General features: G+C 39.2%; 1 protein-coding gene across 4 annotated transcripts in view; it reads right to left on the reverse strand.

Moving 5' to 3' along the window:
* The window catches only part of rmdn3 (regulator of microtubule dynamics 3), a 68,780-nt gene extending 53,013 nt beyond the window's left edge, over positions 1-15,767 (reverse strand). For 2 of the 4 annotated variants that reach the window (XM_017439655.3, XM_037980994.1), the window contains exons 1-3: positions 14,849-15,766; positions 11,302-14,560; positions 9,889-10,078 (exon numbers count right to left, since the gene is read on the reverse strand). In XM_017439655.3, the coding sequence (XP_017295144.1) occupies positions 9,889-10,078; positions 11,302-11,494 (383 nt within the window). In that variant the 5' untranslated portion in view covers positions 11,495-14,560; positions 14,849-15,766. Of the gene's footprint in view, positions 1-9,888; positions 10,079-11,301; positions 14,561-14,848 lie in introns of all 4 variants that reach the window. The other 2 variants (XM_037980993.1, XM_037980992.1) reach the window with 1 other exon arrangement.

Genomic DNA, 15,767 nt, shown 5'->3' on the forward strand with positions numbered 1-15,767 from the left:
CCTTCTTCAGCTTGCGCAGGAAGTAGAGGCGTTGTTGGGCCTTCTTCACAAGTGATGTGGTGTTGGTGGTCCAGGAGAGGTCCTCACTGATGTGCACCCCCAGGAATTTGGTGCTGCCCACTCTCTCTACAGCAGCACCATCGATGGTCAATGGTGGGTGTTCAATGTGGCCCTTCCTGAAGTCCACAACAATCTCCTTGGTCTTCCTCACGTTAAGCAGGAGGTTGTTGTTGCTGCACCACTTGGTCAAAAGATCGACCTCCTCCCTGTAGTGGGTTTCGTCGCCCTTGGTGATGAGGCCCACAAGAGTTGTGTCGTCCGCAAACTTTACTATGTGGTTGGAGGTGTGGGTTGTTTTGCAGTCATGTGTTAGCAGGGTGAATAGCAGAGGACTGAGCACACAGCCCTGGGGGGGCGCCTGTGTTCAGGGTGATGCTGCTCGAGGTGGAGTTGCCAACACNGTACTGCTTGAGGCCTCTGAATGAGGAAGTCCAGCAGCCATTTACATAAAAGTGACGTAGCCCTTAAACCGCTCCTTCTGAAATGAGCTCAAAACAGGCAGAACTGATCAGGTGAAATCTTAATATCTGAGAATGATTTTGTGTATCAAATGTATTGAACATGTTTTGTATAGCCCACAGACCTATCCTGACTTGTTCAAGGAAGCATAATAGGTTCTCTTTAATGTTCAAACACATAAACGCTAGTTGTTGGGTTTTTTTCAAATATTCACTCATTTTGAATTTGATGCCTGCAACACGTTCCAGAAAAGCTGGGATAGGAAAAAACAAAAGAATTGGAAAGTTGAGGAATGCTCAAAAAACACCTGTTTGTAGTGTATTCAATTGAATATAGGTTGAAAAGGATTTGCAAATCACCATGTTCTGTTTTTATTTATGTTTTACACAATGTCCAAACTTCACTGGAATTGAGGTTGTAACAAGAATATTTATTTGTTTGTTTAAAAAACATTTGAAATCTCCTTGTTGCTAAAAAGTGCTATATGCATAAATTTGATTTGACTTGACTTATATTTAAAATGTCATGATTTTTATATGTTTGACTGCTGTAATTTTTAAACCTCCTTCACACAAAGTTCATGTCATTCAGCTGTGAGGATGGAGAGAAAAAAAGAGAGGAAGAGAGAGAAAGAATCAGGACAGACAGGGTAAGGCCACAGGTTGGTCTAATATTAGCTGGAAGTGTAGGAACACCCACTTAACACCAAGTGAATAATTTTTATATTGAACAAGTGAAAAACGGCATTAGCAAGATGTGCAATTTATGTAAAGCTATTAAATAATACTTGTTTAACCATCCATATGGCTTAGAAGAGAAGAACACAGGCAAGAGATGAAGGAGGCAGACATGAGGTTGTTGATAGCATCTGCTGCAGAGGAGACCAGTGATGACATCAGGTAAATTAAACTAGTGATGCCACAAAAACCTAGATGGCATGGTATGGTTTGAATTTCTGCTGACCACCACTGTCCTTTTGGGAAAATTAGTGCGGGCAGACATGGCAAGTCAATCTCAACAGAGAAGAATGTGGAACAGCGAGGTGGAGAGGAGAGGGCTGGGGCAAGGTAGTTGCACCCCTGCTGGTGAAGAACCTACAGTCTCTCCTGCCTCACCTGCTGAAGCCTGTGTCTTTTCTCTATGTTGAGTTAGAACAGGTCTCTTTAAAGGGGGTGAATATTTATGCAATCACTTATTTTACATTAGATATTCTTTTTTAATTTGTATTACTCTGTAGACATTTAATTTCACTTTGAGAAGTTACTATTGACAAAATGCCTTTAAATATGTATTTACCCCTAGATGTTTTATGCTTTTATTACTGTCATAAATAAATCATATTCAAAATAAAATGGCCTTCTTTATGAAAAAAAAAATGAAAACAAAAAGTCAATGTTAGTCATTGAATCTGTCATAGAGCTTGAAGTATGGAGGAAATGGCAGAAGCTTTTATCTAAGTTAGGCTACAGGTTAGCCAAACAAGGACATGATGTTATTGTTTGTCAGGCTTGTAGAACAAGTCTCTAAAAATGACAGTGGTGCAAAAGAACACTACTCTAGCTAATAATGAACATCTACACTTTTGCATGACATTACTTGTTTAGTTTGTCCCTAGTTTCTTAACCAAACAACATCTGTGTTTTACTACATGAATGTATGTGTACTGAGCACAGAAACAGCAATGGTTAAAGTTACTAATAATATTCTAATGGCCTTAGACAGTGGATTTGTGTCCATACTTGTCTTGTTAGATTTCAGTGCTTTGATGCATTTGATCACAATATCCTATTACAGAGGCTTGAACATGATATTGGAATTACAACAGCTCTAAAATGGTTTAAATCGTATTTATTTGATAGATTTGTTAATGTTAACAATGAATCTTCTTCATACATCAAAGTTTGTCATGGAGTTTCTCAGGCTGCTTGGACCAATACTCTTTACTTTATATATGCTTCCATTAGGTAAGGTTATTAGACAGCATGGGATACATTTTCATTGTATATTTATTATATTAGTATATTAATATATTTATCCATGAAACCTGATGAATCCAATCAATTACTTAGATTGCAAACATGTCTTAAAGACACAAAAACCTGAATGACTCTTAATTTTCTGCTTTTAAACTCAGACAAGACAGAGGTAGTGGGTTTTGTATCTGAGCATCTTAGGAACAAACTTGGCAGCCTTTCACTTCCTCTGGCCTCCAGTTCTAATGTAAAGAACCTTGTTTCCTTTTTTTGATTAGGATATGTTTTTAAGCTCCACATAAAAATGTTACCAGGACCGCATTCCTCCCCCTATGTAAGGATATGTTTTTAACACCCACATATCTGTCTTGTCTGAGTTTAAAGGCAGAAAATTAAGATGCTTCTAATTTAAATATCACTAAAACTAGAAACATCTTTTCTCAAAATGATGCAGAAAATCTGGTCCATGCATTTATCACGTCTAGGCTGGACTAATGTACATTTTTATTATCTGGATGTTCAAAAGACTCTTTAAAAAGTCTTCAGTTGATCCAAAATGCTGCTGCCAGAGTTCTGATGAGAGTTAGGAGGAAAGATCTGTTGGGCTCTGGTTTCACCACTGCTGTTCTTCCAGTTCTCCCCTAGTTGGCCTCAGGAAGCACAGCTGACTGGCTGGTACCAGCAGGTGTGTTTTTGCACACCTGCAATTCATCTAGCCTCATCAGATGGAGCCTAAGAGGAGTCTGCTGCCAGTCCTTAGTGTTAACCATCATGGTAACTTCTAGCCCTCTGAGCTCCTTTAATCTTGAGTCTTACCTTTGTTCTTTCTTTGTTCTCCCGCTTTAAGTTCACTCCTGTCAAAACTCTGGATTCTGTTCCAGTTTGTTCACCGGCTGACTTCATCGCCTGCAAACCTTCAGATTTGACCCCAGATCTCTTCAACCTCAGCTGGCAGCTACTGGCTCCTCGTTTCCTGTTCCTCCCGTGGCTCGATCAAACCTGTTCCACCTTCCACTGTATTCCGTGGCTATCAGACCAACAGGATTCATCATCTTGTTCTTCAGCACTCAGTGCCTCTTGGTTTTCCTCTGGAAACCTTCATCGGTCATACATCCGACACAGAGAACCACGCCGTTCAAAAGCATTGTTTTGATTTTTTTTTGATTTTTTATAATATACACAGCAGAAAAATACTGAGGTCCGGACCTCTGTGTCCTCAATGGTAGCTACGGCCCTGCTCACCTCTCCTCCGTCCGTCTCCAGAAGCTCAAGTCTTGCCAGTGCTCTCCCCTGGTCCCAGATCCCTCACCTTGCATCCTCCCAACATTACACCATTCATTATTGTTTTCAATAAATCTTAAAAATTTTCCTGGTTGCCTGAGAGTGTTTTCTGCATGTGGGTCAGACAAATTCCCAAAACCATGAAAAGATCATATTTCTCCACTGTTAGCTTATCTCCATTGGGTCCCTGTCAAACTCAGAATAAACTTTAAAATCTTAATCCTACCAAGCTCCATCTTGTATTAAAGATCTCATTGTTCCATATTTTCCTAACAGAGCACTTTGCTCTCAAACTGCAAGTTTACTTGTGGTCCCTAGCATTTCCACAAGTAGAACAGGAGGCAGAGCTTTCAGTTATCAGGCTCCTCTCTTGTGGAACTGTAGAGAGTTGAGAATTACTATGAAAACTTTGTTGAAAGTTATCCCCCCTATTTTTATTTATTTTTATTTTTTTTATTACAACGTGTTTGTAAGTCCAGTAGAGGGCATTCTCGTGCTACTGTGGGTCTGCCGGGGGGAAAGGCTTTGGGAACGCGCACCTCAGAATAAACAAGCTCTAGTTTGGGCAACACGTTAAGCGCCGTCTCCTCTCTGTCATTTACAGGTACGATTTTCGTGGGATAAAGATTGATAGAAATGTGGTTGAAATGTAATGAAATTGTTATTACTGTGTTCTGGGTGGGCGATGTGTGTGATTTGGATAGTTTTTAGTTTGCTTTTGCCTGTGTTTAGCGGCTTGGACGTCTTCTGTCGGCTGTGTCTTGTGTAGTTATCTGATGTATCTAGTTGACAGAGTTCGTCACCGCTGTTGTTACAGTTAACAATAATTAATTGTTACACACACACACACACACACACATATCATATATATATATATATATATATATATATATATATATATATATATATATATATATATATATATATATATATTGTGAATCTGTCAGTAATATATATTTTGTCATAAATGTGTCTTTTGTGTTTCTTAACTTAATGTTTATAACTACCATAACATTCCTAACGGCCCTAATCTTCATAACTGTCATAACCGTTCAGTAGATGTGATGCTTCTGTCTGTTTTATTTTAATTTAAGATAAGATTCTCTTTTGTAAATATTTTTTTTTGTTTATGCTATTTTATTTATTTTCTGTTAAAGAGAAAAATGTGATTTGTTCCCTATTTTATTTGTGCAGATTATATTTTTCTTTCTTTGTCAGTACATTGTTGATTATAATGATTATATCATATTATTTATGAATATTATTAGGGTTCCAAGCCCGCGGAAGCGAGCGGGCGGCCAATGCAAGGCATGGCCGTTCGCCTGCTTCCAGCGGAGCAGGGAACCCTATTGTTTTTGTACGGATTTTTCATTATTGTGTATTTTTATTCTTCTCCGGTAAAACGCGTTGGCCAGAAAAATGAGAAACTGCTGGGGAAAAGCCAACCAGGCATTCTGGTAGAAAAACCTGACCGCTACTCAGACAAAAAAAATCATATCGTCTCATACCTAAGGGGCACTATAACGAAGGACAATGCGTTTTTGCGAATAACTCCTAAACGGTAAGTCCTACACTCAAAATCTTGATGGCACCTGAAACTATGGATGATTCTTCAGGATACATAGCGCCCTCTATCGGTAAAACTGCATAGAATTTAATACAAAGTGGCAACATCTCATCCACTATTGGGATCTAAATGTATTTTCCATAATCTTAAAGTATGTTATGTATGTATGATATTCATAGTTAACTGTTGTTCTAGCTAGCACTGAAGTTTTTGCTATTGCGTCACTTGTGCAAATTGCAAGATTTTTAAAATTTTGTCATCTTCGCATCAGCGTATCAGCCTATAGATTTTATGTACCAAGTTTCACGTTGATCCAGCTTTTATTGTGGCAGAAGTATTCGAAACTAGGTTTTGCCTTTATCATGCTTTAGCAAAAAATCTAGCTAGGCGGAAGTGGGCGTAGGATACAGGATACAACCCTGAAACTATGTTATCAATATGGTAATGATTGGTCAAAGTGGGCGTGGCTTATGTGCAAAAATGTATGTGTAGCCTTCAACATTTTGAAAAATTCACAAAAGATCACTTGTTGAATTTAGAGTGCTAAAACTTACAGGATATGTTCCTTGCACAATCTGTAAAAGTGCAGATCAAATTTCGAGGCTCTATATTTAAGCATGTCGTTACTATCTACGAAGATCGTAAGTAAAGCTAGCAGTAGCAACTCAGACTCTGTTTGGCCAAACGACTTGAAATTTGGTACTCTGTTCAGACCTAGCCTAACTACAAACCCCAAAAAATATTGCTTAAATTTGAGTGCCCCCTTGTGATTAATCAAGAAAAACAAATAAATGCTAACCAACATAGCTGGTTTCTATTTTATTTTGGAAAAAGCTTTAAACTATGGTGGATTGGAAAATTTGGGCAAACAAAGGACATAATAATGGTCATCTGTGAATATTTTAAGATTTTTTGAGGCATTATTGATTTTTAACAAATTTCTGAATATATTTCAGTATGACTAGCACTGCTACGAAGAAGGCTAACAATTTCTTGTACAAAAGCCGTTGAGTGTGGATATTTCCCGAAGTGCAAACATTATTACACATATACACACGGTGATGTGGGAATATTTGGGAAATTTTATAACAAAGTTTCAATTTTTTATGATTTTTTGCATATTGGCTGGACATCATGAAAATGATGTTTTCAATTTTTTTATTAAAAATGTGTTCGATCCAGTAACATAGAAATAAAAGAATATTATTCCACATGTAGGCATGGTCATTAGAGATTATTTTGGTAATTTTTGGAAGAGTTATGGATTTTTTATGAATATTTTTTTGGCTCATTGTGGTATAACATTACAGTTAACTTTTTCTTTACTGAAACAGCATTGGAACTAGGGACATAAAGATGCATATTATTACAGATGTAGACTTGATCATCTGAGAATACTTTGGTAATTTTTTATTTACTCTTGATTTTTTATGAATTTAATTACTTGACCAAGTGTACCATAAAATGGCATTGAACAATTTTCTCTTGAAAATGCATTTTGTATAGGGACAAGGAGATAAATGCATATTATTACAGACGTACACTTGATCATCTCAGAATATTTTGGTATTTTTTGAATGAATATTAAATTTTTTATGAATTTTTTTCTCGGGCACTGTGTGGTATCAAATGGCAGTTAGCTTTTCCTTCCCAAGCTTTCTTCACAAATTATACCGTTGCGTCTTACAAAGCTCCTTTGAGTACGCACCGTCCTGGCGAGCTTCGACTCGGCCCGCTCGCCGAGAGAGGCGGCAAAGCCACGCTGGCGGGACGTCGGGATCGAAGCGCACAGATAGGGGCGGAGCGTGGGGGCTTGGAACCCGTTGATAACTGCTTGCAGTTCTAGTTATTATTGTTTTTCTTTCTTCTTGAAAAGGAGCTGAGAATAAACAAGCTTTAGTTTGGGCAACATACTAAGCCAGGGGTGGGCAATCCTGGTCCTCGAGGACCACCATCCTGCAGGTTTCACTTGTTCCTGTGATCCAACACACCTGATTTGAATCAATGGCTGATTAACAGGCTTCTGCAGAACAAGAAGAGGTGATTTTTAACCCCTGAATCAGGTGTGTTGGCGCAGGGAAACATGTAAAACATGCACGATAGCAGCCCTTGAGGACCAGGATTGCCCACCCCTGCGCTAAGCGCTGTGTCCTCTCGGTCACTTACAGTACTAGCTGCACAGTGCTCTTCAGCCTGTGTGGTGCTTGCTGCTGGCCCAGATTCCCCTAGATCTGGTGCCAGTAACAGAACCAGCTTCTGTCCATGAGGCTGACACCCTGTCTACTTTTAAGACTAGACTTAAGACTTTCCTTTTTGATCAATCTTATTGTTAGGGTTGGCTTGGGTTTTCTGAGCTATCCCTTAGTTATGCTGCTATAGGCTTAGACTACTGGAGGACAAATTGACCACATTTCCTCACTCTGCTGCTGTCTTTACTTGCTCTACTGTAATTATTTCTGTCATTAACATGATTTTCTTTGTTCTTCCAGTAGAAACTACACCTGGACCAGTCATTCTGTGTTTGTCTGTGTCTTTTTCCTGTCCTCTATAAGCCCAGTCGGTCAAAGCAGATGGTCGCTCAACCTGAGCATGGTTCTGCTGGAGGTTTCTTCCTGTTAAAAGGGAGTTTTTTCCTTTCCACTGTTGCCTGTGTGCTGCTCAGGATGGGAGATTGCGATGAAGTGAAGTTTCAGCGCAATCTGTTGGTTTCCTTAGATAGAAAACTTTTTTTTATAATGCATGTGAATGTATTGTACAGTGGAATTTTTGTACTTTTATGTCAGATGGAAGGACTGAGGTCCCTCACGTCAAAGTCCCACCACTTTTAACTCAACCTCTGCATACACACATGCCTCTCCACGGAAGTAGCAGCCACAGCTCCAAAAAAGGTTATTGTTAACATTTGAACTCATTTTCTTCTCAATCCTCTTTTATCTTTTACCATTTGGATGGACAGCAACTTCAAAATCAATACACACATGCTAACGCTCACAGCGTCCATATTCTGTAAACACAGCGTGCGGAATGTGATGCCATCTGCATATACAGGTCATTTTGGAAACTGTTCACCTTGGAGTCTTATGGAGGTCTCATTTAAAATGTAATATGAACAACCATGCAACAAAAATCAGATTTAAGCACAAATCAAACTTCAGGATTAAGACCTGCAGTGTCAACACAGCCTAAGTGGACAGGACCAGGTCTAATTAAAACATAAAATAAAAAAATAATTGTGAATTTATTGAAAATAAATTTTATAAATTTTCTTTGATAACTGTAATTACAGTCTGCTCATCTCAGTAGACCAGCTATATTCAGATATCTGCTGATTATTCCCTCCATGGCAGTTTTTTTATGTATTTATTTTTATTTTATTCAATTATGTTGGAAAACAATGTCCCAGTAAAATTACAAGCCATTAATGTTGAAACAGGCAGACCCTCCAGGATTTCACAATGTTGCGTTCGCAACTAATAATGCAAAATCAAGCAAACCCCGTAAAATTGCAACTTTTTGCAACTTTGTCCAAAACACCGCAACTTTCCCGCAATTTTAACCCAATATTTATTGTTTCTAAAGTGATTCGCCACCGTTTCTGCGGTCTAGTCTCTTCTTTGTGGGTTTGTGTAGTGTGGAATACAAAATAACCCCAAATAACTAACGAAGAAGACACGTGACATCACTTCCTGTTAACATTAGAATGCCGGGAGCGTGCAGGAGCAGCGACCGAAGCGAAGATGTGCGCTAATGTCTGCATGTTAAAGTGATAGTTCCGTTATTTTGAAGAGGCTGTATGATCACTTTAAATTATGGTTCTGATAATAATTTATTCAATGCATACATTTTTCACTGTAGTCTAACTGCATCTTCTTCAAGAACAAAGTGTCAGTGTATTCAAGTTTTCAAACACATTTCTCATGTTTGCTGAAAGTGTGAATGAATTTTAACAAATTAGATCTGGTGAAATGAAATGATTTTGCCTAAAATTATCCACCCCTCCATCTTCTACTGCTTATTCGTGGTTGGGATGCAGAGGCAATAGGTCCAGGAGTGAGACCCAGACATCCCTTTCCCCAGCAACACTCTCCAGCTCCTTCTGGGTGATCCCAAAGTGTTCCTAGGCCAGAGAGGATACATAATTCCCCCAGCAAATTTGGGTCTGCCCCGAGATCTCTTCCCGATGGGACATGCCCGAAAAACCTCCAAAGGGAGGCATCCAGGAGCTATCCTAATCAGATGCCAGAACCAGCTCAACTGGCTCCTGGCAACTATTTTCAAGGAATAAAGGAGACTTTACTGTCATTCGCATCACATGTGGTACATGAGAGTGTCAAACATGAGATTGTTTTTTAAAAAGGAGTTTTATAAGCCTATCATCCACTTCTAGGTTCTACTGTCCCTTTAACAGAAGGTTATTATTGTTAAATAATTATCAATTTTTGACATTTTCAAAATGATTCAGAATTATTCATGTCAACATTGTAATGTATCAAGAAACAGCTAACATCCACTTTGAGGTTCTACACAACATGGTGGAGTTGCACTCACTTGACATCCTGAATGATCTGCAGGGCAATGTCATGCAGCCCCCCCCTCAGCTCAGCCACCTCCGAACGCAGTGAGGCCATGCAGCTCAGCACTTGATCCAGCTGGTTCCTGAGTTCTAGCTGCTGCTCTGGAGACAAGCCCTGCACCACGGCCTCCACCGCTGCTAAAGCCTGCTGCTGGGCCTCCACCTCTGCAGACAAACACAGAACTTATCTCACATTTACAAGTCTGTCAGAGATTTACCTCCAACCTGCTAACATCTGTTCATGATGCAGTAGCAACAGAAAAGAAAGTGAACCTCCAGCTGCTCCTGGTTCATCACAGGCTAATCCCAGATCAGACAGATGTTATACTCAGATCAAATTCTGGATTTTCTACTTGTAAAGATGTTTGCAGACAAGATCTGTAGTGAAAGTAGGGAGCAGGTGAAAGACAGCCTGTAGATGTGGAGGTATGCTCTGAAAGCAAGTCAGAATGCATAGAATCCATGTGTATGAATGAGAGGGAGACACGTGGAACAGTGAGGCTGTAAGGAGTATAGGTACTAAAAGCGCATGAATTTAAAGACCTGGGGTCAATCGTCCAAAGCAACAAGCAGAACACAAAAAAGGTGAAGAAAAGAGAGCAGGCAGGGTAGAATATATATAGGAGAGCTGCAATAGAGAAAGGGAAAGCTTTCAGGATGGTAGTAAGACCTGTTGAGATGCTTGTTTTTGATATGGTGGCTCTACCAAAAAGATAGGACAAGGAACTGTAGCTGGCAAAAATGAAGGAGAAAGTATGTTGAACATGGAGCTGCCAGAGAGGAGAGAAAGAGGAAGTCCACAGAGAAGGGTCATGCATTGAACATTCTCAGGATGCTGCAGTACAATGAGATGGAGGCAGATGATCTTCTGTAATTAATCTTAATTAAGATCTTAATTATAATCTTCTGCAATTAAAATGGAGCAGCTGAAAAAATGTTGAAAAAAGTAGTTGCACACCATCTGCAGCCTGGATGACAAAGCAGCTAGACTTGTGGGTATAGTTTACACTTTATTTCAAACAGTATATCAGTAGGGGCATCAGTCCAATGCCCTTCTTAGATCCAGCAGCTAAATCAGCAAAACCATGCGACTGATGGAAACAAAAAGTTGTTTTGCTTCCAAAATCCAGATGTGATAAATAAAGCCAATCAATGAACTTAATGTAATAAAATTGCAGGCTATGTGTTAAAATGTATGTGATTTGGGGTATTTTCTTTAGTTAAAAATTAGATCAGTGATAAGGAAGTCCTCCATTATGGTGAAGATGGAGAGAACTACCTTTCATACAGCTGAGCTTTTGGATTTAAAACATGAGATCATAAGAAAACTAAAACGCCTTCCTGAAGCATGGACTCTGTCAGAACTACAGAGACAAAACACCACACACCGTGAGCATCCAGCGTATCCTGGAAACGAGCTGCTTCATCCGTACTGAACAGCCGAGCAGCCGAGCGGATCTCCAACACTACCCTCCTTCTTCTGCTCAGCTCCCGGTAAACAACGAAGCCAATCAGGCCCAACCCGGCTGTAGCGCCGAAAGCAAGCCCGACTAAAGCGTATCTCCCAAACGGACCGCTCATTTCTCCGCACACGGTATAAGCTTAAGTGGCCTTACGCTACAAACAGCATGCTGCTTCCAATAGAACCATGGAACCTGAGAGACGTAACGTTATCACCTTTACATCCGGTTTCTGACAACGACCGTGAAGCACCTGACAGTACACAAAACTCTGGCCTCAGTCTTTCTGTTCTTTTTGTCGGAACGTCGCGTTAACACTGTGTTAGAAGGATTTACTGAATTCAACTTTAATGTGTAAGATTAATAAATCTTTTCACAACAAACAGCTAATAAAATATTTACATCAAGCTACGTCAGATGATGCAGTAGATTAGCACGTGTGAAAATGATTTCCGGTTTATTTTTCAAAATAAACGTTCAAAAGAAAAAAATGTTCCACATAACGTGAAGGAAAAGTGGCAGAAATTCAAATTCAATTCAGTTCAAATTGAAAAATACTTTATTAATCCCAAAGGGAAAATAAATGTTGTTGTATATGGGGTGCCGTTTGTAAAGTTACACAGTCAAAAATTACCAGCAATATTATGGTTTATTTAGCCATGTTATTCATACATTTATAAATATCATAGTTCTGAACTAAATATTTAGCTCCACACTAAATATTTAGTTTAAATATTTAGCTAGGACATAAACATTTAGTTTTTAATTTCCAAACTAAATATTTAATTTGCTAATTGAATATTTATCTTGGACCTAAATATTTAGTTTGGAAATTAAATGTTTTGCTAATATGCAAATTCCTTGCAGAAAAGTGGAAGTAGACCATCACAATAAAAGCCCAACCTCTATATACATCTCTTGCCAAAACACCAGAAGTAAAATAAAAAGAGGAGTTGCTGGTGGCCACACTGAATCGCTTCAGTTTTCTTTTATGTGCCATAATGTATCATTGTTCTTTTCCTCTGGACATGTCAAAAGTGTTAGCAGAGAACATCGGATGAGCTTTTCTAATGGTTCAAACCCAGAAGTGAAGCATGCATACAGTCCATACAATCGTACAGTCATGGACCTAGAGCAACTGCAACAAGATCTGCCCATGAGCCACCGCCGCAGCCAGCAGTAAGTCAGGACCTGGGTTAGCCAGGTCTTGTTCGGCTTTTATTTTTATAATCCACTTTTGCTTTATGTCAAGGAATTTGCACATTAGCTAAACATTCAATTTCCAAGCTAAATATTTAGTTTGCAAGCTAAATATTTAGCTCAATATTTTTTGAACATTTTCCATTATATGACTTTCTACCACAAAAAATCATGAAATTTGATCATTTTAGATTTAAAGATTATTATTTACTCTAAACAATGAAATTTTGGCACTCAAACCAAGATTAGCATTTTTCAAAAGTGAATCAAAATGTAAATGAGAAAGAAGCAGGATCGTATCATCAGCAGACATGACTGGTGAAAGAACATTGGAAATGTTTGATAAATCATTTACGTAAATCAGAAATAACAGTGGCCCAAGAATAGAGCATTGGGGAACTCCACAAAGTATCTTTGCTCTGTTAGAATTGCAACCCTTAAAGCTAACAAATTGTTGCCTATTGCAAATATAGCTATTTAACCATTTGTAAACAATACCATGAAATCCATACTTAATAAGTTTCAGCATTAAGATATGATGATACATGCTATCAAATGCTTTTGATAAATCAATGAAAATACTACGGGAGAATTCATTATTTTCAAGTGCAGAGGTAACACTGTCAACCAGGAGGAGCAAACAATGTATGTAGAGTGATTCTTCCTAAAATCATATAGGTGTTTGTAAAGAATTGAATTATAAACTAAATGATGGAGAATCCTTTTGTACACTATTTTTTTCAAAAGCTTTAGAAAAACATGGCAGAATCAATATAGGTCTGTAATTATCTGGTATCATCTGGTACAATCCCAGTTTTCAGAGATAAGGAAAAAAATATGATGAAGTGGTTTTAAAAGAAGAATGAGTCTCTGAAAGATTTATTTATCTCTTCTGTTGCTTCTTCTTCTCTCCACAGATGGAAGTGGTGACCTTCCTGCAGGAGCCAAGGAAGATGATGGTGTGTTTCTGGGAGAAGATGAGCTGTGTCCTGATGATCCACAGAGGCTGAAGCAGCAGCAGCTTGTATGCAGGGAGACTCTGACTAGACTGTTTCTGGGAGGTGGAGAGGAGAGGAGAGCTTCATCCAGCAGTGACTGACAGAGGAATCAGAAGAAGTGGAGATGACTCTCAGTGCTGCAGTGGGAACTGATCTGAGAACAGCTCTACTGTCTCACATAGAACCGGGCTGTGGAAACAAGCAGCTGGGATTTGGTGAAGCAGATACTTTGAAATGTCTATCTTACAGAATCTTAGGTTTCACTTTGTGGAAAATGTTCCTGTTGATGCTCAGTGGGATATTTCTCTTTGCAAACTTTCTGTTGTAAGTTGTTACTGGATGAATAAAAATAAAGTGAATTTTAGTAAAGTAACTATTAAGACACATGCATGAGAAGAGTTGGACACTTTGTGAATCCAAAGTTCAGACAGAAGTTCAGTCTTGTCCTCAGTGGCCCTGATGATGGATGAGGTTGTGGAGTTCTTCAGTGTGATGGTCCCATCAGGCCTCCTGAAGGCCCACAAGCTCTCAGCTCTTTTTCCACAGCTTCACCTGCAGCTCAGAGTCGTAGGAGAGGTCAGAGGGCTTCTCCTTCTCTCCGTTGGACAGGTAACAGCCCCCCACCCCCCAAATCTCAGCAGCAGCTGCAGCATAGATTGATATAGAAGCTCCTCTGCTGGAGTCCAGGAAGGAGACGGAAGAAGACAGGACTCTCCAGGTTCTGATCTCCAGGTTTTAATTTAACAACCTGTGTTACTGTAGAGCTGCTGGACAAATACCTTAGAAAATGTCAACAAATTGACGGCCTGCATATCAGCCACAATGAAGGTGACTGAGTATGTGCATTTTCTCTCTGTGTTCAATGTCTTCATATTTTTAGTGCAGTCGTTTGGTTCCATCTCATCGACAACATTCAGTAAAGCTTCAGAGAGATCTGCAGCTGAGAGCAGCACCAGCAGCAAACATCCAAGCTGGGTCTTCCTGATTCTCTGTGGAAGAAAAGGGAAAAATAAAAGTAATTTGGCATGAGAAATGAGAACTTCACAATAGCTCAAGCTCGTGTTCTGCCAGATTTAATGTTTGTGCTGCAGACTTTCAGCCAGAATTTGTATTTTCCCATCAACAGTTTAGGCCCCAACTTCTACCAGCTGGTCCCAAACTGTCCAGGTTGTGTTTAAAGCAAATTTAGATCACAAAAAAGGAATAAAGTCAGAAGTGAGAAGTCAGACCAAAGATCAGTTTTAATAGTTGTTTGTTTTACTCCAGTTGTCACTTACTGTAACTTTGACTGAGTTGGAGAATAGTTGAACTGGTTGACGATCAGTGGTCCAGGGAGGACTTGGCTGTCTAAAACACTGGCCGGTGAAGATCTTCAGCAGAGAAATTCTCTGAAGCTGCAGCTGCACTGAAACCAGTTTATTAAATACTGTCCAGGTGAGTAAAAATGAACCGTATATCTGCTCAACTTGAATGGAGACGAACACGTAGCTGAACAGGAATCAGTTAAAGAAAGCTCGTTTTGAGATCTGCAGATGGGTTCTGCAAAATAATTCAAGTCAGACAAGTTAACAGAAAGGAGATCCTTGGATGCAGAGCCATGCATATCTGGAAAGAGATGCAGGTTTTTCTTTCTTTTTTAGCTTTTTCTTTAACAGACTGGATCTGAACAGCAACTGATGTCACAGTCTTACTGAATACAACTCATTCCACATTTCTACAGTGAGAGATTTTCAACAGAAGTGAAGGAGAATTGGTTTAAGAGGTTCAATAGAGAAGCTGATCCAGAAGCAGCTGAAATGAGGCTCACCAAGGAGGATGCATGGTGTCTAAATAATAACAAGTATGATCTCCACTGGATGATGATAGGATCTGTTTTATTCTGCTTAAATTAAAAGCCAAAGAAAACAAATGTGTCTTAAGAGGTGTTTTAAAAGCTTCAACAGATTATGAGCAGAAGACTGCTTCACAGTTTGGGAAGACAACTCTACAGCAAAGGCCCGATCTCACTTACGGACCAGTCGAGAGCGTGGAACAGCTGAAAGGAGTTGTTCAGAAGATCGCAGAGATCTAGAGTTTGGATAAGGGCAGAAAAGTTCAGATAGATATTCAGGTGGCAGACCATGCAAAGCTTCAAAAACAAACAAAAGACTTTCTGTATTTAACAAGAAGCCGGTGGAGAGATGCTAACACAGGAGT

Source organism: Kryptolebias marmoratus, linkage group LG17 (genome assembly GCF_001649575.2).
Source record: "Kryptolebias marmoratus isolate JLee-2015 linkage group LG17, ASM164957v2, whole genome shotgun sequence".
NCBI lineage: Eukaryota > Metazoa > Chordata > Actinopteri > Cyprinodontiformes > Rivulidae > Kryptolebias > Kryptolebias marmoratus.